The sequence below is a fragment of the Aythya ferina genome (genome assembly GCF_964211825.1).
Source record: "Aythya ferina genome assembly, chromosome: 1".
Lineage (NCBI taxonomy): Eukaryota > Metazoa > Chordata > Aves > Anseriformes > Anatidae > Aythya > Aythya ferina.
Window position 1 is genome coordinate 150,628,524 of NC_140296.1, and position 23,212 is coordinate 150,651,735.

A 23,212-nucleotide genomic window follows, 5' to 3' on the forward strand; every position below is an offset into this window, starting at 1 on the left:
GCCCCTGTCCCTTTTTTCTTATTTTTTTCCCCCAAGGGGTCAGGGGATTAAGGATTTAGTTGGTTATTTCCTCAGAGGATCAAGATAAAAAGGAGACTTCAATAAGTCTGTTCCCATCTTCTCTACAGACTATATTTGCAACAGAATTAAGCAGCTGTCCTGCTTTTTCCCCCACTGTGTAACAGCCCAGAGATAGCGGATTCAACAATATCAGACAGAATTCCTAGGTGGCACAAGACAGGACGGTTTTAATGGAATGTTATCCATTCAAAGAGAAGTTTGGCTAGACCTGGTGGCAAACAGACAGTGACCCTTACCAGTAGGTTGCCTTTAACACCTTCGCTTTTGAACAAGCATGCTGCAATAGCACCTGTGATCGAGGGTCATATGCACCATCCATCTAGTCTGGACTTCTGATGCTGACACCAATATCCCTCCCAGAAGCCTGATGTGGGATAGCCCAACTTTCTCATAGTCTCTTCTGTGGCCGTCATCCTAGTTCCTTGTAGTTAGTAAAAACCCTGCAGTTTTAAGTTCCTTCTAAAACTCTTCAAACACATTTAATAATTTAACTCTGGAGGAGGCATTTTGTTATCAGTATGAGTGTCAAATCTACCTTCCATGTGAGTTTCCCAGCATATTCTGGTTTGTTCTTTTTCTTTTTGGCCTGCAGGATGGGAATCGTGTATTTATTCATATTTTGTTCTGAGATGTCTCCTGATGCTTACCAAATAATAATGGGGCTATAAGGCTAGAGTTATAGGTCCTTGTGTTTGCAGAGCCCTGCACCTCTCTGCTGTGTGACTTAACAGGAGTCTGCAGGAGTGGCACTGGCAGCTAGAGCTGCATGATTCAGAGCCCTGAAGACATGGGGTTCTGTGCTCCGCAGGGCGCGGTTGCCTGTGCTCTGGCAGATGAATGGCTCATCAGATAATAATGTGGTCTCTGATGGCTTTTTTGTCATTCTCATCTGCTTTCCACATTTACTCCCTAGCTGTGAAAAATCATGAGAACTGCTCACAGTGTTATGGAGAAACTGCTGAGACTTTCTTAGGCAGGTCATGTGGTCATTTTATCATTTACACTATCTTATCTTGAGGTGTCCAGCAGCAGGGAAGGGCTTTATTTGAGCTAAGGCTGTGTTGGACCAAATTGTGTTTGATCCCAAGGACACTCATCCTCTCCAAAAGATTGACTCTTCCTTTGAAAAACAGCACAGCAAATTGGGAAGCAGGTTCTTACTGGCCTTTCTTCCCATGCTATGTTTAAGTTGGTTGAAGAAACGGTGTAGGTTGAAAAAAGCAGGCAGCACCTGTGTGTTTGGCTGGATGGGAAACAAAGCTTTCACTAGTACCGGAAAGTTTTCAAGCCAATAGGTTCCTTCCTGTCCATGCTAGATCTCATGTTTGTTTCTGAATGCCCTTCTCTCATAGCAATTTCCTCCAGAACTAATAGCTTTTGGAAGAGGTAGGATAAAGGAAAGCATTGGGTCTTTCTTTTCCTCCAGTCTCAGAAATTGTACTGAGACCTTTTCCTGTTTGTCTTTTATGCAGTATGGTAGCTTGGACCATTGACGTAAACTTTGTCCTTTGTGCTGTTCAAAGCTCCCCTCTTCTGAATTTGACAACATTGCCTGCACGTATTCTGACTAGGCTGCCTCCTTGATGGAAGGACAGGAGAGTGGACAGAACAGGATCATAGGGTGGTAGTTGTAGTGGCACACCTGATGGGGGTCACATTTCTCTGCAGGCTCCATATTCGCTCATCAAGCCCTCATAAAGTCCATACACAGCAGGGTTCCTTCCAGCATATATTCCCCAACACACATGTAGACCAGCAAAGAAAGATTGGCCACAGTGGTTATTGAAAGATTATTGCAGTGGTGCGATGAGGCAGCCCTGCCAGGTTAACACCATAGTCAAATAGAGAAAAGGCAGCTTTTGTTCCAAAAAATATTCAGAGTTGTGGATAGGAGGGGAAGAACTCTGAGGAGTTTCTAAAGGAGAGCTATGTAGCCCAGATGGGTTTGCTTTATTGATGAAATCCATCAGAGCTTCCAATAGCCACCCTAATGTGGGAAATTAAAACTGAAATGCTGATGAATGTAATTTCTCCTCTGAAGTGTGATTTTTGGACTATATCTTTTTATTTTATATATATATGTAATATATATTTTCCTCCTGAGAACATCTCTACCTGAGGTCCTTCAATGGCTGTATGTTCCTGAACGTACTGAAATTTGGGAATGTGAACAACCAGCATACACTGGAATCAAAAGAGCTATCATGGTTAATAAATAAATAAATAAATCCAATCTGGCTTCTATATTCCTGGAGTAATTTCCCTTGGCAAAGAGCAAGCACCAAATAGAACTGTACACTCATGAGCTACATATATCAGACTTGACTGCCAATATAATAGCACGAGCAAGCAGGATCTGTGTTCCTTTCACCCAGAAAAGGAAAACCACATTTTTTGTGAGGTTTCACTTTAGGGATACTAGTCTTAGCCCCAGTTTGGTTTTAGAATATATTGGCAGCAAAGTGACAGCTGACAGGATCAGGCAATGCCAGTCTGCTTTCTGTAGAAGCAGTAATGTTTTCACTACTCAAGGTCTTAAGTATTACTTACTTCCTAACCTCTTTTGGAAGGTGGGAGGGGAATCCTTTTATTTTTCTTCATGCGTTTTCACTAACGTCCCTTACCAGAAAACATTCCTGTGAACTGCAGTGAGAAAGTAATCTGTGGCTGTTTTGCATAGTTAGATAATTTGTTGTTTTTGTTTTTAAGCCAAATTGTGACTTTCCGAGGCCAGCACTGCTCCAAACCTTATTAATAGTAGTACTTGTCATTTTGGAGGTTTTGTCTTTTCATTTTTCTTTATACATGATCATTTCTGGTTTTGCTAATATGCACTTGCACTTCCTCTGTTTCCTTGCTTGTGGAAGGAAATTGTGTGCATTGGTACCCTGGTTTTGTCTGCTTTTCCCACAGAATACTGGAAGCAGAGTTGAAACTACTCTTTGGTAAGCTAGACCTCTGATTTTTCTCAGGGGAAAAAAGCCATTTAAGTATTCTTAGTTGGTATATTAAGTGCGAAATTAAGCAGCTCCAAAGGGGATGAACAGCTACCATTCAGAAGGGGAGTGCCTTTGTGCTTCTGGCTTCTCCTCAGAGCCACAACAGTTCAGTGTTCTTAACTCAAAGAGTTTCCCTTGGAGTAGTGGAAAATCAGAGCCAAGCAAGGCTTCTAAAACTCCAGGCTTAGACGTGTGCCTCGTGTGCGTGTGTGTACATCTTGCGGTTCAGTGATGACCCTGATGACTTCTTGAACTTCTAATGACAATGCAGCTGTCTGTTCATGGTGCTAATTAACCCCAAAGCTGATTCCTCCCTCCCCCTCGTTACCCGCTCAGTGAATGAGATGTGAAAACAAGAAGACGACTTTTCCCGTGCCCTTAGGGCTGTCTGAGCCTGGCAGCAGTGACCCTGCTTGAGTCGAACTGAAAGAGCTGCTGCGCAATGGCCCGTACTTCTTTTTAATGGGTTATTAAAATTCCACCTTCTCCCCCTCCCTCCAGTCCTGTTACAGTTCGGAGTGAAGGCACTTAGGGGAAAACAGCTGCAGGAGTAACTTTTCCTCTTTTCTTTCGGAAGGGCAGAGGCAGCTGTTCAGCTCCTAAGTCTGGGGATTCCGCCGCTACTTATGTAGGGCCTGATCCCACTCCGGCTGAAATTGGAGGCAGGATTCCCACTGGGTTCAGCAGGCAGTTGAAGGAAGCAGCTTCAGGAAGCAGCCTGCAATCAAACAATACTGCTTCAAAATGTTGGAAATGGCTAGAAAGCATAGAGAGAAGAGGAAGGCATTTCTCAGAGCTGACTTGCCTGCAATCTCAAAGAACAAGCACTCAGCAGCACCGTGCTTTTACTCGAGGAGCAGGTTAAATTACCGTGTTTGTGGTGTCCTAAGTCGTTTTTTAAAGACAGCTCTAGTACGTCTGCATTCGTTTATGGTCCATGGTGTTGACAGGCTTTTATTGGCGCACTGAATTAAAGGACTTTCATGTTGGGTGCCCATTTTGGCTTAGATCCCCTTCGAGATAAGGAAGAACAGGTTTACTTTTTGAAATGATGCCAGCTCCTGGCACCTGCAGCTTTCACTGGCAGGAATTTGTCACTTGGTGCTTTTTAGAAACAAGGGTGGAAAATGAAAGTTACTCTTGCTTTTGTCATTAGAGCTTGTTGTTGTCACCTCTGATTTACAGAGCGAAAGAGGAATCTGGGTATGTGTTGGAGAGGGTTGGGATTTCTCTTCCGCAGAGAGTTTTGAAATGGTGGAAATTCATTCAAAATGAAATGGGAGGGAAAATTAAAATATTAAAGTCTTCTGAATGGATTTTTCAGGAAAAAAAAAGATTATTCTGATGCATCTGAAACGAATGTTTTGAAGGGTTAAGAGGTGTCACATTAACATTTAGACTTCAAGAGAAATCAAAGAGAAACGCTGACTCAGGATGAAAATAGGTTTCATTTTTTTTGAGGAGAAAAATAAATATTTTTGCTGAAGTTGATGCTTTTCTTAGAAATTTGTGACTTAAGTAAAACCACATTTCCTGACAGGAAAAAGCATTCCAGAAACAATTCTTCCAGTCCTGTCCCTGATGATTTAACAGGAACAACCTCCCCTGCAGGAGATGGTGATTTTGATCAGTTTACACGCTACCTCTCAAGTTGGGAGGGATCCTGGGTCATTAGTCCTCTGGGCTTTGTGGTTATCTTTTTCTGGATGCTGAGGATTCTCTTTAGTACACATCTACCCACCCTTCACTTGTTTTAGCCCTCGGCAATGGGCAGTTCTCTATGGGTTTGCTGCATTAATGAACAAACAAGCTTGTGGCTGTGCTGCTTGCTGTCAGAGGACTGAGATGAGGCATTTCCCCTTACATTTGTGTTAGTGCCCTTCCTGTCAAGATGTTTAAACTTGCTTACACCTGTGCTCTGGTTGTGAGCTTCACCCGAGCTCTGCAAAGCAGGCTCCTGGGAGGTTAGCTCATGTTCATGGCTTTGCTGAAATCTAATGACTAACCATCCATGTCTTGTATAAAGCATTTTGCTTTTCTTAAAAAAAAAATAAAAAAAATAAAGTGACAAGAACACGTAAGAACTGATACCAGAATGCAGGCCTAACTTGCCCAAGTTAAAACTTAAATGGAAGATTTTGGTAAGAATACTTTATGAAGCTCTCAAACTCCAGTAGTACAGGTGAGCTAGTTGACTGGTAGGTTAACATTAATTAAACCACCATCAAGTTTTTATGGTCAGACTTGAACATTTCCACATAAAAAGCACCAATCAGCAATACTGACCAGGAACAGACCACTATGGGTTAGTCTTGGATTTGTGCAAAAACAAATAAAGATCCCACAGTGAACAATTGGTGGTAGGGCAGGCACTACTAACTATTCAGTGCGTTCTCTGCTTAAGGAAGTCTAGCCAAGAGCCGTATCGCATTAATATTTTACTGGGAACACCAGGATGAACATAAGTGTCAGGGTAGTAAGGCAGTACATAACTTCTGGACATCTATTCTGCATTGAGCCCTTTGGGCTGTCCATGAACATGAACTTTTGAAGAAAATTCCTTTTGATGAAGAAAGTTTGGGTAATAAAAGAACTAAATTACCATTTCTCTATGTCACCGTTTCTAAGGAGCAACTTTAGCCAGTCTGTCAGTAGGACAGTCAGGGATTTTCTGAGGAAACCACTTGAAGAACAAAAGTTGCTGGCCAGTGTCTGCCTATCCTTTCTGCTGCCAGTGCTCTGTGTCTGTGCACTGGGAAAATCCTGCCCCTTCAAAGCCAGAGGATGTACAATGTGCAATAATTATTCATGTAAATGCTTGTTGCTTACAGATGTTCTTGGACTTCCAGCTCTTCTAATTACCTCTTTTCATAAGCCTCTCATATCAGTCTCCTATTTATTTTTTTTTAATCTTATTCACAAAACAAATCATCACTGAGTAACTCTGGCCCTCGATGTCCCTCTGATGGTTGAAACTGAAGGCTGATGTTTAAGCACACAGTTAGGGTGGGGTACTTGATGGGATGCTGGCCAGGTGGGTGAGCTGGCCAGTGTGAAGTTTGCCCGGCCAGTGTCCTGAGAGCTATGCCCTAGGTCTTTAAATGGTGCTGAGACTTCACGGTGGAATTTTTAATGTAGCTGAACTCAGAAATTTAATCCATAGTATTAGTGACTGCGGTTAGATAATGGGCTTTAATAAAATGGGTGATTAATACGTTCCTTAAGCATCATGATAAACCAGAATTGTCATGGACATCATCTCCAGTGGATACTCCACAGAGGCTGTCAGCTTCTGAACAAGTTACAGCATGACAGTGGGCAAAGGTACTGGCTGCTGACAGCAGAAATTGCTTGAATGCAGGTTTAATTCCAGTGTCAGGCAGGCTTATTACTAGGTCCTGTAGGGTCTGGTGCAAATAGGAACAGCAGAGCAGCACATATAGGTCAGACCTGGTTAAATATGTATACCTCTTTGACATGGACAGCTGCTGACTCTATCAGTTCAATGCAAGTTTTCCAATGCAGGAAGGAATTGGCAGGTCCACCCAGTACCCTTGAAATCTATATGTGTTCCCAAACAGTTCTTCCTCCCCAGCTCCTACGTGCAAAATGGAGTGATCAGCAGCATGCAGCCTCCTCGCAGGGCCTGGCACCCGTCCCGGCCGGGCGAGGTGCTGAAGGAAGGACTCCTCTGAAGTAAGTCACTGAGGCTGGGAGTGTCCAGGCCTGTGGCTTTTGATACTCCCCGTTTTGAAAGGTTTACGTGCGCTGTCAGAGCTGCTCCATTTCTCATGCACAGAAGAAAACTGCTTTCAGAAGGTCTTCTTTGCAGGACTCTCCTTCCTCCTCTTCCTCCTGTTACCCCATTTGGATGGGAGCTCCCAGTGCATTCGTGGATAGCATGGTGTGTTAAGGAAGACTAATAAATAGCAGATTTGACTCAAGAATTTTCTACTGCCTCCTTGAAAAATACAGTGATTAAGCTTGTTAACTTCACATATCAAAGAAAGGAGACTTAATGCTAAAGAAGCAAAGACATGCCAGTTCTACGTATCTGGCTTTAGAAAGGTCTCACTGTTAAATGAAAAGCAAAGTAGCATCTACCAGGTGCAAGCCTTGGACATTCACTGTATATACAGTTGAGTGCTGGATGAGGGCATCCTTTTCCCCCCTCTGCTGCCTTCTGATGTCTGTTGAGCAGTCTCTTGACTGCTTGGTGGAGATAGCGGTTTTGTTCTGAGAACTGGATATCAAAGTGCAACACGACAGCTTGCAAAAGGAACAACCGTATCCCAGTAGAGCAACTTATCTACAGCTTCGCAGACCGAGGACTTTTCTTTCCTAGCAGAACTGAAACTTCTTCAAAAAAAAAAAAAATGCAGTAAAAAAGAAAAAAAATGGGGAAAAGGGGTGTATCTGCACTGTCTCTTCAGCTTCAAATCTCCTCACTGTCTACCTGATTGAGGTACACATAAGAACAACATCATTCACCTTCAGAAACAGCCATTGCATTTGAGGACTCTATGTTGCCCTTGCTTATGGTCAGCAGTACTTTATTCTTTAAGTGGTGCCTATGACCTTCAGGGAGTAAGAGTCTGCTCCATGTAGCTCAGAACAGGATTTTTGTGATCCTAGGTTCTTTAAAGTACCACACAATCCATTTTAGTCACTCTAACACTTGTGCTTGTAGTTTATTCTTCTGATTGTGATCTGTGGAAATGTCCGATCAGCCTCACTTGCAATCATATCACTAAATCACAGCCAGAGGACACATTTTCTTCTTGCAAAGGCTGTTCCCCTAACGGTACTTCTTCAGGCAATTCATCTCTCTTCATATGCTCCAATTTGCTTTCTATGTTACAGCTCACTTGATGGGTTGGGAAACGATCAATGCCAGATGCACATTCCTTTCAGGCAGTAAATGCTCCTGCAGCAGTAAGCCATGCACTCCAGCTCCTTGTTTCATTAAAATCGCATGTGGTTTCCATTTGCCCCTAATTGGTCTCACCTCAGCCCTGCCATATTCTCCGAGTGGAACACTAAGAGCTGTGGCTCCTTCGAATGCTTCCAAAGAGCTGTGAGAAACCAGAGCCTTACTTGTGTCAGCCTGGCTTCCCCTTGTCCTGTATGTACCGTGTCTACAATACTTGATCCAGAACTTAGGACTAAGTTAAATCTTACTCTTGAAGTCTTATGTAGACCAAAAGGAACAGGGAAAAGGTGTTTGAGTGAGGCATTACCTGACCAGCTTTGAGTCACATGCATATTATTTCTATCCATTGTTGTAAGTTGGCTCTGAAAGTGCATTTTGTTGGTTTCCTTTCAATACTGCCAACCTTGACTGAAAGCAGTTCGTTCTTTGCTAGTTGTCAGTGACACAAAACAAGGCAATGTGCTCTCTTCTGAGAACATCCCTTAGAACGAAGAGAAGGTGCTGCTCTGCTGCGCTCTGTTTGTGGGGCACTCCTGCTTCTTCCACTTGTGTTGCTCATCCTTCCTTTACTCTGATACTCAACTACTGCTTTTTGCCTCTAGACTGAATTCATCTGTCAGCAACTAGGTAAATATTTAGTTGGGGGAAAAAAAAAAAAAAAAGAAGCCTGACAAAAAGGAGACAGAAATGTCTAGTTTACAGGAGTGGATTTTGTTCCTCTTTATTTTGTCAGAAGATCCTGAGAGCTGTAGGCACGCTTGTTCTGCAGCCTGCAGCAGCTCTGTTTGCTTACTTCTGTAGCAAACCTAGAATGTGTTGTTGACGCAAGCTGTGAGTTTAACTTAGTGATGCATGTAACTCTTATGACTCAACTAGTCATGCTCTGCCTGTTCTAGATAATCTCTTGGTCCCGCCTGGCTTTCCTGAACTCAGTAGGTACTAATAGCTAGTAACAACAGATTTATTTTTTTTCTGCCTTCAGCTTCTTTGTGTTTTAGTAAGAGGTATTTCCTGAAGCTGGTTTTGCTTGGCACAAAACGTACCATCTACACATAGACTTCAAGGATTGTTCTTGTAAATGGGTGAAAATGCATTTTAGATCCCTCTTCTCTTCCTCCTCCTGTCAGTCTTCTCTCTGTCCTCCAAACAGTCTACCTGTGTATGAAAGTGAGGGAACTGACAGGAGGAGTTAGATGCAGGGGCAGTGCTGGGCAGCTGAGCATCAACCAAATCGCGTGTAGGAACCAGAATGAAATATCTAGAAGAGAATTTTCAGTTTCTTGTTTAAGACTCTCTTTTCTTTCTGTTCACGATGTATTTCCAAGGCAGTACTGCTTGGGCTTCCATAGGGTGAGATGCACAATATAGAGAGGGAGTGAAATGCTTGCTACCTCAAAAGTGATGCCACCTCAAAATTTGTGTTCAGTTAATAAGCTACAGGAGAAATGCCAAGCACAACCCAAATTCTGCTTGTTTCATGCAACCTTGCATATTTAATGTGTGGTCTTGTTGGGAGGATTAGCCTTCTCCCACATAGGGAAAACCCTTCTAGAACAGTTTATATCTTTTTTTTTGAAGTGATGGGAGGTCTGATGCAGTTGATCATGTGTGAAAGAATGTGTCATGCCTGTTTTGTGGTGTTGGAAGTGAGGCAATTTCAGTGTGTCCTGCAAACAGGCTCTCAGTGCCTAGGAAAAGCTGTAGAATAGAAAGGAATAAAAAACCTGCTTACTATTTAGCAACTGCATTTATGATCAGTTGGTTCAAGTAGAACTTGGGTCTGGATGATCCCATTTAATTGCCTTCTGCTTTCTGGGGCAGGCTTCAAATAGCCTTGCAGTGCCACAGTTAGGGACAGTTTTCTGATCTGTAGGACGAAGGCCAAAAGTGGTTTGAAGGCCAATAGTTCTGGTCAGAAATTGGAGGGAAAGATACCTGGGTGTCTTCCCTTCCTGTTTTTATTTAGACTTATGTCAGTCAAAATGTTCCAGAAAGCTTAGTAGTTACTGATGGAAGTACAAGTTCTTTCCACTGTGCTATTTTTTGTTGTTACTGACTGGTAGAAGCGGTTGGTGTTAAGAGGGTGCTCTTTCTTGATCGGTGTTCCTCAGAGTGTGATGAAAAGCCAAAAGGTCAAGATTTGGGCTGTCAGTTGAGTAAGTTAATTGGGAGCTAGCTGGTGAGGGGTATGAGAGGAAGGCAGCCAGCAGCAAACTGCTTACTTCACTACCTCTTTTTTTTTGGTTTTGTGATGAGCTTCTCCAGTGATGCTTTCCAGCAGCACTGCTGCCCTTGGCGTGTTCCAAGACAAAGCAAAAGAGGCTTTCATTGCTCTTGTGGCTTTGGCTGGAGGTCACGGTGGAACAAGGCAAGAGAAAGCTCCTCTGTTGTATTTTTTCAGCCTTCTCAGTCTTTGCAAGAAGCCTTCAAATTCAATACTCCAGTTTGTAAAATAATTCTGTTTTGGTTACATGGGAGGATGCGTCTTTCAGTACAGACAAATGATCAGACAGACTGGGGACTTGCATCTGTTTTTTGCCCTTTTGTGACCCCCTGCTGGCATCAGCATTTCCCCCTCTGTTCTGCTTTGCCATAAAAGTGGAGGAACGGGTGAGCGGGTGTTTTCCTGTCCCTCTTCCAGAGACAGCCCCACCCGCTGGCTTCTCATGCAAGCCTGCAGCCACCAGGCAATTTAACAGGTCCCCAAGAGGCTGCGTACAGCTGGGCCAGACTTCCAGTCCAAAGGACACAATCCACTTGAAATTATGGCCCTCTGTTATTAGGGAGGCCAAGAGTGTTGGTAATGATTGCTAACAGATCAGCCGGGGTGTGGGAAAAGGAACCGAGCTTGTGTGAGAGAGGGAGAGCACGAGACAAGCACAGAGCAATTCTATCCTTTAAGCAGCACCATCAGCATTTCTACAATGCTAGCAAATCTGTGTGTGAGAGCATCCCGCCTTGGCCAGCTGACTGATACCTCAGTAGGGTGCTAGGGGTGCTAGGAAGTTTTAAACACACCCCTGGCCATAGCCCTGTGTGATGGAAGCCCCATGGCATGTACAGCACCGTAAGGAGCTCTTGTGAGACAGGCCGAGTGGGAGAGCTGCTAGTAAGCTTGGGGAAAAGTTCTCAGTAACTTGCTCTTGGGAGTGGGCACAGGTCCTTGGATGGGTAAAATGGCGGTCTTCCTCCTTGGCATGTCCCACACTGCGTGTTGAGGTGGCATTTCCAAGTGCCCCATTCTGTTGGGGTTGGTTTGGCAGTCCAGCTCCTGCTGTAGCCAGTGGCCTCAGGCTGTAGCTGATGTTGAAGAACGGGCGGGGAGAATAACTTCTCCCCTATGTCTTCATTAGTAAACAGCAAGAATTCTCCACATCCTTAATTTACTTAAGTGCAATGAACGTACGTCTCAGCCAAACTTCTCACTTAAAAATAATCATATTGCACACCAGAAAAAGAAATCCATGAAACAATAATGAGATTGTAGCAGATGTTTCTCTCCTGAGCTTTTCATGATAATTGGTCACAAGGGAGATGGGTTTGGAGCAAATCCTGGTCTCTAAAGGCTGCATGCCTGCACTTAAAGCTGCTGTTCATGGATGACAACCAGCCAGCTTGAGAGAAAGCATCTGGTTCTCTTGGTGTGGTTGGATGTACAACTGGGATTCGTGGTGTGAGCTTCCACACATACCACTGCCCTCTTGTTGACAGAAAGTGAGATTTGTGGTAGTGTCACCATCTAGTGGCTGATCCCGATAAAGGACACAGGCTTGGATGGAAAGATAGTTGGTGCCTTTGCTTTTTGCACAGGGGAAAAGGAGCCGCTAAGCTGCTGCTGCTACATGTGTGGTGGCTGGTAGGTGCCTAGATGAAAAGATTTTGTAAATACAAGTCCTTTCACCATATTGTTTCCTCAGCCTGGCAAATGCTTGTCTTAATTTTGCATGGGTCCACTCCCCTCACCGGTTATTGTCCAATACTTTCTTCAGAAAAAGGCCACTCTCCGCTATCTCAGCTGTGAAGCTGGTGTCTCTCCTGCTCCATATCTTACCTTTGGACTTACTCGTCCTATGAATCTTTGAAAAAATGGCCACAGAGTAAGGGATAAAGTTAAGGAGCCTTTGAGTGGATTTGGATGGGTATGCATTTGGACAAGTAAAAGCACATGTAGGGCCTTTTTATCCTGTACCCATTCTCATTTGTTTGCCTTACCCAGTGTCATTTGGAAAAGTGTTTAGATGATTTTTGTGTGTGTTCATGTATATGTGCACATGTAGAGAGCTTCAACCATGATATAGATGCCAATGAAATACAAACTATGAGCTGTTTGCACTATGCTAGGCCTGTGGCAATTCTGAGCCATCTCTGTTTTTCTGAAGTATTAAGTCAGCTCACATTTAAAAGGAGGGAAAAAAAGATGCACACATTGGCTATTGGTGATACATTGTTAGATGTGTTCCTTGAATCCTCAACCACAGCAGGTTGTTACTTTCCTGACAGTTTTTTGGAGTATCATCTAAATATCCGGTTTTCTTTCTCTCTCTTCATTCTCCCCCTCATTTTTTTAATTGTGTCAACTTTGGAGAAGCAGCCTGTATGGTTTCTCCTCTTTGAATCACAGTATGACTGCCATGCTTATCTTACCAAGATTTATATCCCCATCTAATTTAACTTTTCATAAATAATTACAAATCACTCGTGAGACCTTGCCAACTGCTCCAGTCCCACAAAGTGACCTGACCTGAAACCCCAAAGTACTGAGAAACATTCATCTTGGAGTATTTTTATAGGCAGTACATCAAAGGAATTGTGGTTTAAAAATATGCAGCTATTTTGGTGACCACTTGTGTGGGATAAAGTTTCCCATCAGTAACAGCAGGACTGTAATAGAGCTTCAGGGAGAAGGAAGAAATTCAGGGGAGCAGTCATGGCACCTTGTGCCTTATTCTGTTGAAACAATAGGAGTCCCCAGATCTAAGGAGTTGATTTCTTTAGCGTAACAGGGACTAAACTTGCAGCAGAAATACTTTGAGTTTCCAGTGCTTTGCAGAGAGTGAACAAGTCCTTTGGCAAGTATGCGTGGCTCCTGCTGAGTTAGGAGCAATGTCCTTTGACCAGGTGCAAAGAGTAGCTCAGCAGTGTAACTGGTGAACAGCAGTCTGAATGCGCAAAGATGAGAACTGGGAGACACGTGGCTGCAGATCTGCAGCTGGGAGCTCTGGGCAGTCCTGTCTGGCCAGCATTTCTCTCCATTTACCCAGATGTGTCTGATCCATAAGGGGCAGGAAATCGGCCTCACGAAATACAGCAAGTAGACTTAAGCTGGAGCATCCTTTGCTCCTTGGCTGACTTTTCCTTTAATATGGGAAAAATGATACAGGGTGGGTTCCTTGTTGCTTCCAGGCTTTTTGGCAGAGGAAGGAACTTACTTAGAAAGTTTATCATTTGGATGATAAAGGCAACAGCTCTGAGACATAGAGGGCTTGACCCATTTACTTAAAAGCTTGAAGCAATAGCCCACACTAAGGTTCTACTTACTAACCTTACTGGGGAGTAATAATCTAAAGAGACAAGGATTTCTTTGTCTAGTCACGGATCCTTTCACCTCCCTGGTGGGTGGTGTTAGCTGAAACTGGGATGCTGTTATGTGCAGGTGAAGATGCACATTCTGAATCTTTGGTCCTTTAGTGAAGCTGATGATTAGTCCATAAATCGAAGCTGTCTTCTTTCTGAAGTGGCTGCACTACTTTAACCAGGGAGTTAATGGGCTGCCAAGCTAGCAGCTAAGTACATGAAGAAAATGGATTTTTAGGTGTTTTGTCAGCGACTGGGAACGTGATTGTCATCTCTGATGCTAATCGTGTTCTGGTTTGGAAACCCTATTGTTTTGCAAAATTGCTTTTTAGTATATTTGTTGTCATTGTCAATTAGTTACGAGATTCCATTGTTGATTTCAGATGTGCCAGGCAAACACCAGTTTTTTCAATTTCAGTATGTCACCTATACAACAGATGAAGATAAGACCTTTGACACCCTTTGCTATGGACTCCATTATTAGTGAAGTGCCCTGGAATTCACAAAGCTTTAAAGAAATTGTGTTATTTTTAATTGACTTAAGCAATCTGGTTTCTGTAGCTTTGCTAGTGGTGGTGGCTGGAGGAAACAAATAGAAGAATCTATTTATTTTAAACATATTTACTGTCCTGAATGACATGCTTCAGTGCCGCTATGAAATGTTGAAGAAGGGAGTAAATTGAAGTCTGAGCAAGTTCTTAAATAGTGGAATCAATAAAATTGTACAAATTCATATGCTTTACTGCCATTGGATAATAGAAATTTGAAAAAAAATTAAGAAAGAAGTTTGACACTCAATAAACAAAAGTTTTGTTGGACCTTTGAATCAAAGCCAGAAGGGGACTGTCTTACAAAGTTTAAAGTTTATTTGAGAAATCTGGCTGAGGCACAGAATTCAAATTGGAGCAGAGTGAGTTTGTCTTCATTTTTCTTGATTAGTGGAATTTTGACTTCCTTTTTTTGTTTGTTTAAGTGGCTTTTGGGGTATAGGGTTTTCTAACGGCGATCCTTATACTTCTCAGGACTGGTCTTGACAAATCTCACTTTCTTAAGCCCTTGTAAAAAGCCACTTCTGGTGCTTTTATAATGTGATATGATTGTTCTAGAGTAGTGGGCTTTAGCTGAATAATTTATGTGCTGTTACTAAGCTTTGCTTTACTACCAAAACAAGCAAGTGATTGTAGATTTATTTATTTATTTATTTTTTTGAGAAGAGGATATATAGAACAGTAATTTTTGTAGAATATGTGAAAAAATATAAGATCAGGAAAACTCTTGATGAAGCCTTCATCATCACCTCCAGGTCCTTATCTGTAATGGCTGAGTCTCAATTGGTGTTGCTGTGGTGCATCTGTAGCACAGTGCAGATACCAGTGTCAGGCTGGATTCAGTGTATAGATTGATGGATCAGCTCTAGTTTGTCCTCCAGGTGGCTTCTGACTGGCCTGGCTCCAGTGTGCTCTTGTGGTTATTGGGAAACAAAAGCTGCATGGGGCACTGATATTGCAGGTCAAAAGTGGTGCCTCGTGGAACATCATTCTTCATGTTGAGAATTAAGGCATTCAATACAAATTTCATCCCACTGGCTTGGTGCAAAGATTTTACCTTGCCTTGGTCCCAGCCATAGTCTGTTTTTCAGGTTTCAGTGGGGTTTCAACACATATAATGCTTGTTCTTAGTATTCACAAACAACTGGATTTCCTGTAAATTACTGCTTTCTTTGGCACCCCATTTTACATGCCTCTGTTGTGTGTGAGATTTTTAGAATAAATGGAGAGGAAGGTTGGACTGGAGTTTTATTTTCCAGAGTAAGTTACCTAAATGGCTTTTTTGAATTGGAGGGTGTAGCCTAAATCTTATGATGGTTTTTGTATCTCACTGTAAAGTTATTTATAATTTGTTGTATTTTACTCTCTCATGACAGTGATCCGAGCTAAAGTTGTGGGGAAGAAGCTCATGAAAGATGGACCATTTGGAACAATGCGATACACAGTCAAGCAGATGAAGGTATGTTTGCAGACTTTTCGCATAGATTTTCAGATATAATTATGACTCTAGTTAGCATGCGATAACATACAAAGATTATGTATTTAAAATAACAGTTCTCTTGGTCAGTCAGAATGGAAGGTAACCAACAATTGGTAGAAATTTGTCTGGAGAGTGGAAAGGAGCAGGAAGAGGTCATCCTGACATCCAATGCTGAATACCTGAATTCCTCTTTTAACGTTTCTGGTAGTAGAGGAGGACAGATGGGCCACTCTAGATACTGGAGTCATGTTTGTGTTCAACATAGACAGTGTTAAGCTATGGAAATGCAAGGTTTTCCATGCAACACTTTTGTTAAGTTCAAGATGTGGTGCTGGGGATCTGCCAGCGTTGGGAGAGTGCTCTCTCAGCTCTTCTTGCCTTGCACTCCTTGTGACCACCAGTTAGCATGATGGCATTTTTTCCATATACAGAACAAAGGAAACTCATATAGCAGAGGTTTTTGTATAAAGCTAAAGCAAACACTGTAGCTTTCAGATATCATCAGGTTGGAAGAGCTATGAACTATTGACTCTTTAGGTGAAAAGAGGTAGGTCTCCTACCCTAGTTCCTTGGTTTCTCAAGTGCTTCTCTTCAGAGCCCTGATTTCTTTGGTGTACAAACTGCATTCAACCTGCTGCTTTGGACGTTTTCTTAAGCTGCCCCCTTGTTATGTAATGCTAAAAATCAGCCCTACGTTGTTTTTCTTGGCTATGTGATTCCAGTCATAAGACTGGTTTATGTCTTGGAAAAAAAAAAAAAAAAAGGAAAGGGAATGGAAAAGCTTGGCAGACACTGAAGAAATCTGAAACATATTAGACAAAGTAAAGGTTCAGAAAAAAAAACAGTTGCTTGCCTCGTAACAGTAAGTCTCTTTATAAGGCAGTTTATAGCTAAGCAACAAAGCTGGGAGGAGGAGAGGCAAAGCCTGTTTCATAAACTATCGCAAAACCGCACACGTGGCCAAATCTGGCATGGCTCTCCCACTAGAGTGGAATGCTTCCACTTTGCATAAGGGACGTGCCGGGCTTATTAATTTCCTTTATCTTAAAAAAATCTTTTTAAGATTCAAAAGGAAATGTAGATTTCATTAACTTGCGTTTGTGTAAAAAAAAGGAAAAGCAACGGGTTATGTCGTTAGCAGCAAGACAATGCTGCCACTCCATTTTTTTGACAGCAGTCCCCGGCTTCACCAGGCTTGCAGCACTCTGTGCTGTTCTTGTTCAGCTCTGTCACCGTCCAGCTCAGCTGGTGTACTTCACTTCACAATACTACTCAGCATCAACAGGCTGCAATGGCTTCATCAATTATTCTTTTTTTGATTTCATCTCCATCTGTCCATGACCACTCCTTTCTCTCCTGCTTGGTTTGGTGCTTTGTTTCTAACACAGGGCTAAAGAACAGGATGCAGTGATGATCTAGAATGACAGTGTTCCTCAAAGTGAATTATGTGTTATATTACTGCTCTTCTGCCTAAGCACAGAGATTTCAGATGTAAAGCACTTGCGGTGCAGGAGAGTGAGCAAAATAGCTTTTCCTCCAGACCCAGCAGGAACCCCTGATTTTCCTTCTATTTTTGTCTAAGGAATAAGGTCAGCACCACACTCTCCAGCTATCTGAAGGTCAGATGACATTCATGATATCAGACAGCCAAGCATGCAAATGAGAGAAGGGAAACAAATATGACTCAGGAACTGAATGACTTCAAGTGCTTATTTCCCAGAAAAATGCATAATCTGTCATCACATATTGGTCTAGCACTAGCAGAACTTACAGCTCCCTCAGAATTCAACTCCAGTGGTTGATGTTCCACTGCCAGAACAAGAAAGGTGGTCTGTCTTTGTGTAATGGAGTTTTTTTTAAAAAAAAGGTTTCTCTGTGTCTATTGGCAAGGGGAAGAGCACAAGCCCAGGCAAGGTGAGCACGCTGCATGGAGCAGCAGCCACTCTCCTGTCACCAGACACCATGGTGTCAATCTTTAAAGAAGACATAGGAACCTGTCCTGGCTCTTTTCCTTGAGTTATTCTGCAGCACAGGCCCAGAGTGTTTACAGCAGAGACTGCAGTAATCCATAAATTCCTCACGCCAAGACCACAAGAGAACAATTGCCTTTTTTCAGGAGCTGTCCTACAATATTTTGTCAGAAAGCTACACCTCCGGCAAAGGCAAGAGTGATTTTAAAGGGGAGATTGTGTGTTGGTCAGGCTGCCTCTGCTGGCATGTGGTGTCCTACCACGTAAATGGTGGGTTGGTGAGAAGTTGCACTGCACATTTAACTGTGACCTTTGGCAGGAAGGAACCTGAAGCAGTTGAAGTGCTCGGTGGAGCTGGAATGTCCCAAGGACATAGTTCCTGATAAACAAACAAACCAAGTGCCTTCTCTGAAACCCTGCTGCCTTTCTGCTGAGCTTAGGGGATTCAGCATAAAGAGAGATTCGGCTCCGTGCAGTGGGGGAGCTCAGAGTGACGCAGCACATCTTTCCCTTGCTCACCCCAGTGAAAGCTGACTGTCCTCCTGCTGAAAAGAAAACTATGGCTCTGCACAGCTGCATGGGAACCACTCTGAAGATAAAACTAACATGTCAGTGTTTTTTGGCCACCTATAAACCCGCCTGCACCTGCAGATGAAAAACAAACACGCCTTTTAGTCTAGCAGCATGCACTGAATTGCCTTTGAAGAGCATTGAGAGCCTTAAAAGGCAACAAATTATCTTTGTATTTCTTCCGTGAGGCTCCTTGAGCTTGCTGTGGCCGATTCTTGCTCTTGCTAACACTGCTGAACTTACTGCTGAATTTCGTAACTAAAATAGATCGGGGCCTAGGCAAGAGCATAAGGTCAGCCCACGGCCCTGAAAAGGCCTTGTGCTTTTTCAAGTACTCCCCTTGTTGCCTTCTCAAATAACTTAACAGTATTTCAAATCTCAAATAATTTAAGAATATTTCAAGATCGTGTGTCAGAGGTCTGCACAGGACTGCTCTAACCCATGCATGTTCTGCAGTGCACTCTGAGCATGGCCCAAAGCTATTTCAGGCAACTGCAAGAGAAACAAGGAGGCAGGATGTTTCTGCTCCATGTGCACGCACAGCCCTGGTTGACCATGGCAACGCTTAGCACAGGCTGCCAAAAGCAAGAAGGCTTTCTTTGGTTTGTTGCTAGTCTGTGAAGGGAGTCTTTAGGGGTGAGCCTTAAAGGGGTGAAACCTGATAGGCACAAGAGGAAAGAAGCAGGGTGGGATTAAAGTTTAATTTTAGACAGACTAAAATGAGGTGTTGAGTCTTCCCTTCTCTCTTGATCGTCAACGGAGACGGGCAGGACCCACCAAAGCATAATTCAGCCTAAGAGTTGTAGACTATTTTTTAATTTTTTTTTAGGGTGGGCTGAGTTGTTTTGGAATTGCCTTTCCTTGGCATTTGACAAGAGAGGGATGTCTACTTCACATGAAACACATGAATTTTAAGGAGCTGAAGTTAGGCAAGATGACTGGAAGCCATGGCATCTGCTGTGACCTTGCATGGGAGGGATGGAGGGAGGAACATCGTGTCACGGGGAGAAGTTACTCATGCAGCAGGAACCACTACAGTATTTGCACGTGCGTTTCTGAGGCAGCAGGGGCGCTACGAAGGGGAATGCTGACACAGCTGGAAATAGAGCAGCACTAGCAGGCAACAGCACGTGACTCTTGCTAATACTTGGTTCCCTGTCATTATGTTTCCAAAAATACACATTTGTGGCCACAGGAGGACTCCGAGGGTAGCAGTTAGGAGAGAGGCTAGCTTTATGGTTGGGCTTCTTCTTACTGGTCCAATAGCCCTTACAGGATGTGTTGTGTGTCCCCCAAACATGGTTTATTTGTTTTGAAAGGAGGCATCTGTAGAAGATTGTCAAATTTCCATTTTCTTCCTGAGGACTGAGGTAGTAGTGAGTTTTCTTGAGTCATCAGAGGATGAGGGCCCTGTCTGGCCCCAACCCTGGGCCGATGAACACCTCAGCTGCTGGCACTGCTGAGGGTCACTGGGGTAGACCTGAAGGGCTTTTTGAGGGGCTGAGCGTGCTTCCTTCAGCAACCATGCCAGTGCTGACCCATGGGAGTGTGAACAAGAAATTAGACGCTGGAGTCAAAAAAACAGATCCCAGTTCAGCATTACCTCAGAGGCAATCATTAAGAGCTTGATGGACAGAAGAAGCAAGGAGTTACGTAGAAAGATGCAAGGGTCCTGTGGAAAGGACCCGAGCAGCTCCTCAGAGGAGTGATTTATCTAGATTGTAGGCCCTTTCTGTAAGGGGGATCATGGGCTCAAAGCATGCTGGTGCATGTGTAAACCCTGTAGCACAGATGTTTAATTAGTCCTACACTACCTGGAGATTAGCACTCTGGATGACTGATCGCTTGTGTTGCATATGCACAGCATCCAGCCCTCTGTAGTGTAGATAATGCCCTGGCTGGAGAGGCTGGGCAGCCCCAGCTGTTATCTTAGCTACTCTTATCTGCTTAGATACTGCTATCATAGCTTCTTGCTGTAACACCCGCTAGAGTGGGGTCTAAACACATGGTCTTTATTCAGTGTGCCTTTCCTCACAGTACCCTGGTGAGGCAAGGCAGAGCTGTTTTGCAGATGAGGAATGGAAGTGCACTGAAGGCTAAATAACTCATCCAAGGACACGTAGGATGCCTGTGCCAGAATCTAGATCTTCAACTGTTTTGAGGGTAACTGGAAAATCTGAGTAGGTCATCCCATACCAGCAAAATTGCAGGAATAATGTAGAGATGAGGCAAGGTTCACTTCTTCCATATTCAGCGTAAGACTTTGCTCGCTTAAGGACATGATGGTTTATTCCAAACATACTATGTCAACAGAAGCTCACAGATCGGGATTAATTTTAAAAAATGCTTTCCTTGCATATTTGCAGGGCGTAGAGGGAAGGCTGGAAAATACAAACCCTCTGGAATGTCTTTTACTGTACACAGCAGCGCTGTTACTGAACTGTGATAACTGCATAACATGCTGATTAGGGTAATGTCACTAAGGATGGAAAAAAAAACTTACAGGCACTCCCTGGATGCCCAGAAGGTGGTTGGACATCTGTGCATAGAAAAATTAGTAGTGTTTTGTTTTTATATGCAGTATCTGGGTCTAGTATAAAATCCATTAAATCAACAGACATCTGTTCACTGAATTCATAGAGGTTGGAAGCAGGCTGCTAACACCAGAAAAAATAGCACTGATGAATTCTGTGGAAGAAAAAGGGTTGTTGTTTTCTAGGTGGGGGAGTGGAGGTGGAGAGTGAAAGATGAGCAAGTGGGGATGCATACCTTGGGGTAATAAGGTAATAGGGGATTTCAAGGAACAGAATACATCATGGAGGGAAATAGTACCACTTACGTGACACAGCAGCAAGAATCTATAGCTCTGGGACTTTCTAGGATTTTTTTTTCCTTTCATGCCTCACCTTATTAATAGTTAAAATGAATATGAACGTGTTCTTTATCAGTAAAGCTGACAGAGAGAAGGATAGGCTGGGAAATGATATGAAATAGTGATTCTCTCAGCCCCTATTTTTTTCTTAAAATAGTCTTTTCTTTTTTTTTTTTTTTCCACTTTGAGAAGTCGGTATTTCATAGAGTTGGTGGGGAAAAAGAGACCAAATAATTTGAAATGATAACCAAATTTGAAAGATGAGATTTGGAGGAAAATCATCCTCAGTGTTTCAAAAACAGGATATGTTTTATCGGGTCCAATGTACACATGCAATGGCTGTTTCTTTGTTGTGCACAGACTTCAAAGCATGTACGAATTTCCATAAATTGCAGCAGTAAAATCAATGCAGATAGAGAGACATGCTAATTCTTGATTGATTCCAACTGCCAGTATATCTGTGAGTTCATATTTCAATTAAATTGAATTGTATCTTGGCTTACACTTAAAGGCTATGAAAAAGGGGAAGAAGCATAGTGGAATTATGTATACATGATATTTTCTTTATGGCACCCATCAGTACCAGGCTAATTTTAGGAGGTGGGGTGGAATTTTGTTTCTGCTTTCATTTAGTTAGTGAAACATTAAATCCTTGCTGAGGTCAGCAGGAGTAGCACATGCTAGATGTTTGAGAAGGAGGCATCTGGGATGATGACTTGGATCACGCACCAAAAGCTTGAAATTCTTATAGCAGCAACACTGGAAAATAGGGTCATCGTTTAAAAGAAAAATCCCTTAATTCAGAAGAAATAGTTTGAATCACATGAAGGAGAAAGAATCCAATCTTGAACTAATTTCTCCCTGATTAGAAGCTACGTAAAGGAAAAAAATGTTCAGGATGTTGGCAGAGCTTGCAGTGTCAGTGCACTGTTCACTTCATGCCACTGGAACTAATGGGAGTGGGAAGCGTGGTTGCTGTGTGGAGTTGCAGTGTCTTGTTACAGGCGGGTATTCTGTCCTAGGAGCAGATCCAGTGATCCCTCAGATCCCCTGAGGGATCCAGCAGATCCCCGAGTCCAGCTAGTGCTGTCAGTCCTTCATCCTAACCACTAAAAGTTCACTGCTTGCCATGATAGTCTAGGAATATAGATTGTAAAGAACTGACGTGAAAAGTTTTAATCTTAAGATAACTTAAAGCATTTTTATTCTTTCTCTAGATGTACAGAGGCTTCCAAATAATGCCTCATGTCCAGTATATCTACACAGAAGCCTCTGAGAGTCTTTGTGGAGTGAAGCTGGAGGTCAACAAGTACCAGTATCTGATTACAGGTAAAAGACAATGTGCTTCATAATGAAAACATCTTCCATTCTATACATACAGCTGCTAAGGACATGGCAGTTGCCAAGCCTTGCTTCTTGCGAAGGTGTCAATTCACTTAGTTTTGCTCTGTTTTTGAGACAAGCTTGACAGTATTACTCACCTGCATGTTGCTGCTGGTGCTTACAGCTGACACAACACTCCTAACGTGCAGAAGTGCTGTAATCTTGCTGGCCAGCGATTCCTGAGCCAGTTCATAAAAAAGAAAGCAGTTGTTGAACAGCGACTGAAGCCAAACATATTGAGAGCATTAGTGGTCTCAGGAAACGAGCAAAGCGCTTGAGCTGTGAAGTGCTAACTTGTGACCATGTCTCTGTTTTCAAGGCCGTGTGTACGAAGGGAAGGTTTACACTGGCCTGTGCAATTGGTATGAGAAGTGGGACCGGTTGACTCTGTCCCAGCGTAAAGGACTCAATCATCGTTACCACCTGGGCTGTGGATGCAAGGTATGTTGTGTTTCCTCGTTAGGTGGTACTAAGATATTAGAACCCTGCAATTCTGTTCACCTTGGCTGCTGATACCAATGATGTTGGTGAACGGTCAGGAAAGCAAATGGAAGACAACAGTTTTTGCAAGGAAAACAGAAAAGCTTAGCTTTAGTTGATAGCAGAGAAGAGATAATCAAATAAAGATGCAGTGTCTATGCCTTTGTGATTCTGTGTTGGAGTTAATTGGGGTTGGAGAAGCCTTCTAGGCAATTTCAATCATTTGCAGATGACTTAAATCAGGTACCAAAGTATTGGCAAGATGTGGACAGCTTTTTTTCCCGTGCAAACAATTTGGATAGGTTAAAACTCACATCCTAGC

At 43.0% G+C, this 23,212-nt stretch overlaps 2 protein-coding genes across 3 annotated transcripts in view; one reads left to right on the forward strand and one right to left on the reverse strand.

Moving 5' to 3' along the window:
* Positions 1-23,212, reverse strand: part of SYN3 (synapsin III) — a 191,417-nt gene that overhangs the window by 94,052 nt on the left and 74,153 nt on the right. The gene's annotated exons all lie outside the window — the stretch shown is intronic.
* Positions 1-23,212, forward strand: part of TIMP3 (TIMP metallopeptidase inhibitor 3) — a 37,214-nt gene that overhangs the window by 9,103 nt on the left and 4,899 nt on the right. The window contains exons 2-4 of the mRNA XM_084524030.1: positions 15,512-15,594; positions 22,245-22,356; positions 22,730-22,851. Of these exons, the coding sequence (XP_084380156.1) occupies positions 15,512-15,594; positions 22,245-22,356; positions 22,730-22,851 (317 nt within the window). The remainder of the gene's footprint in view (positions 1-15,511; positions 15,595-22,244; positions 22,357-22,729; positions 22,852-23,212) is intronic.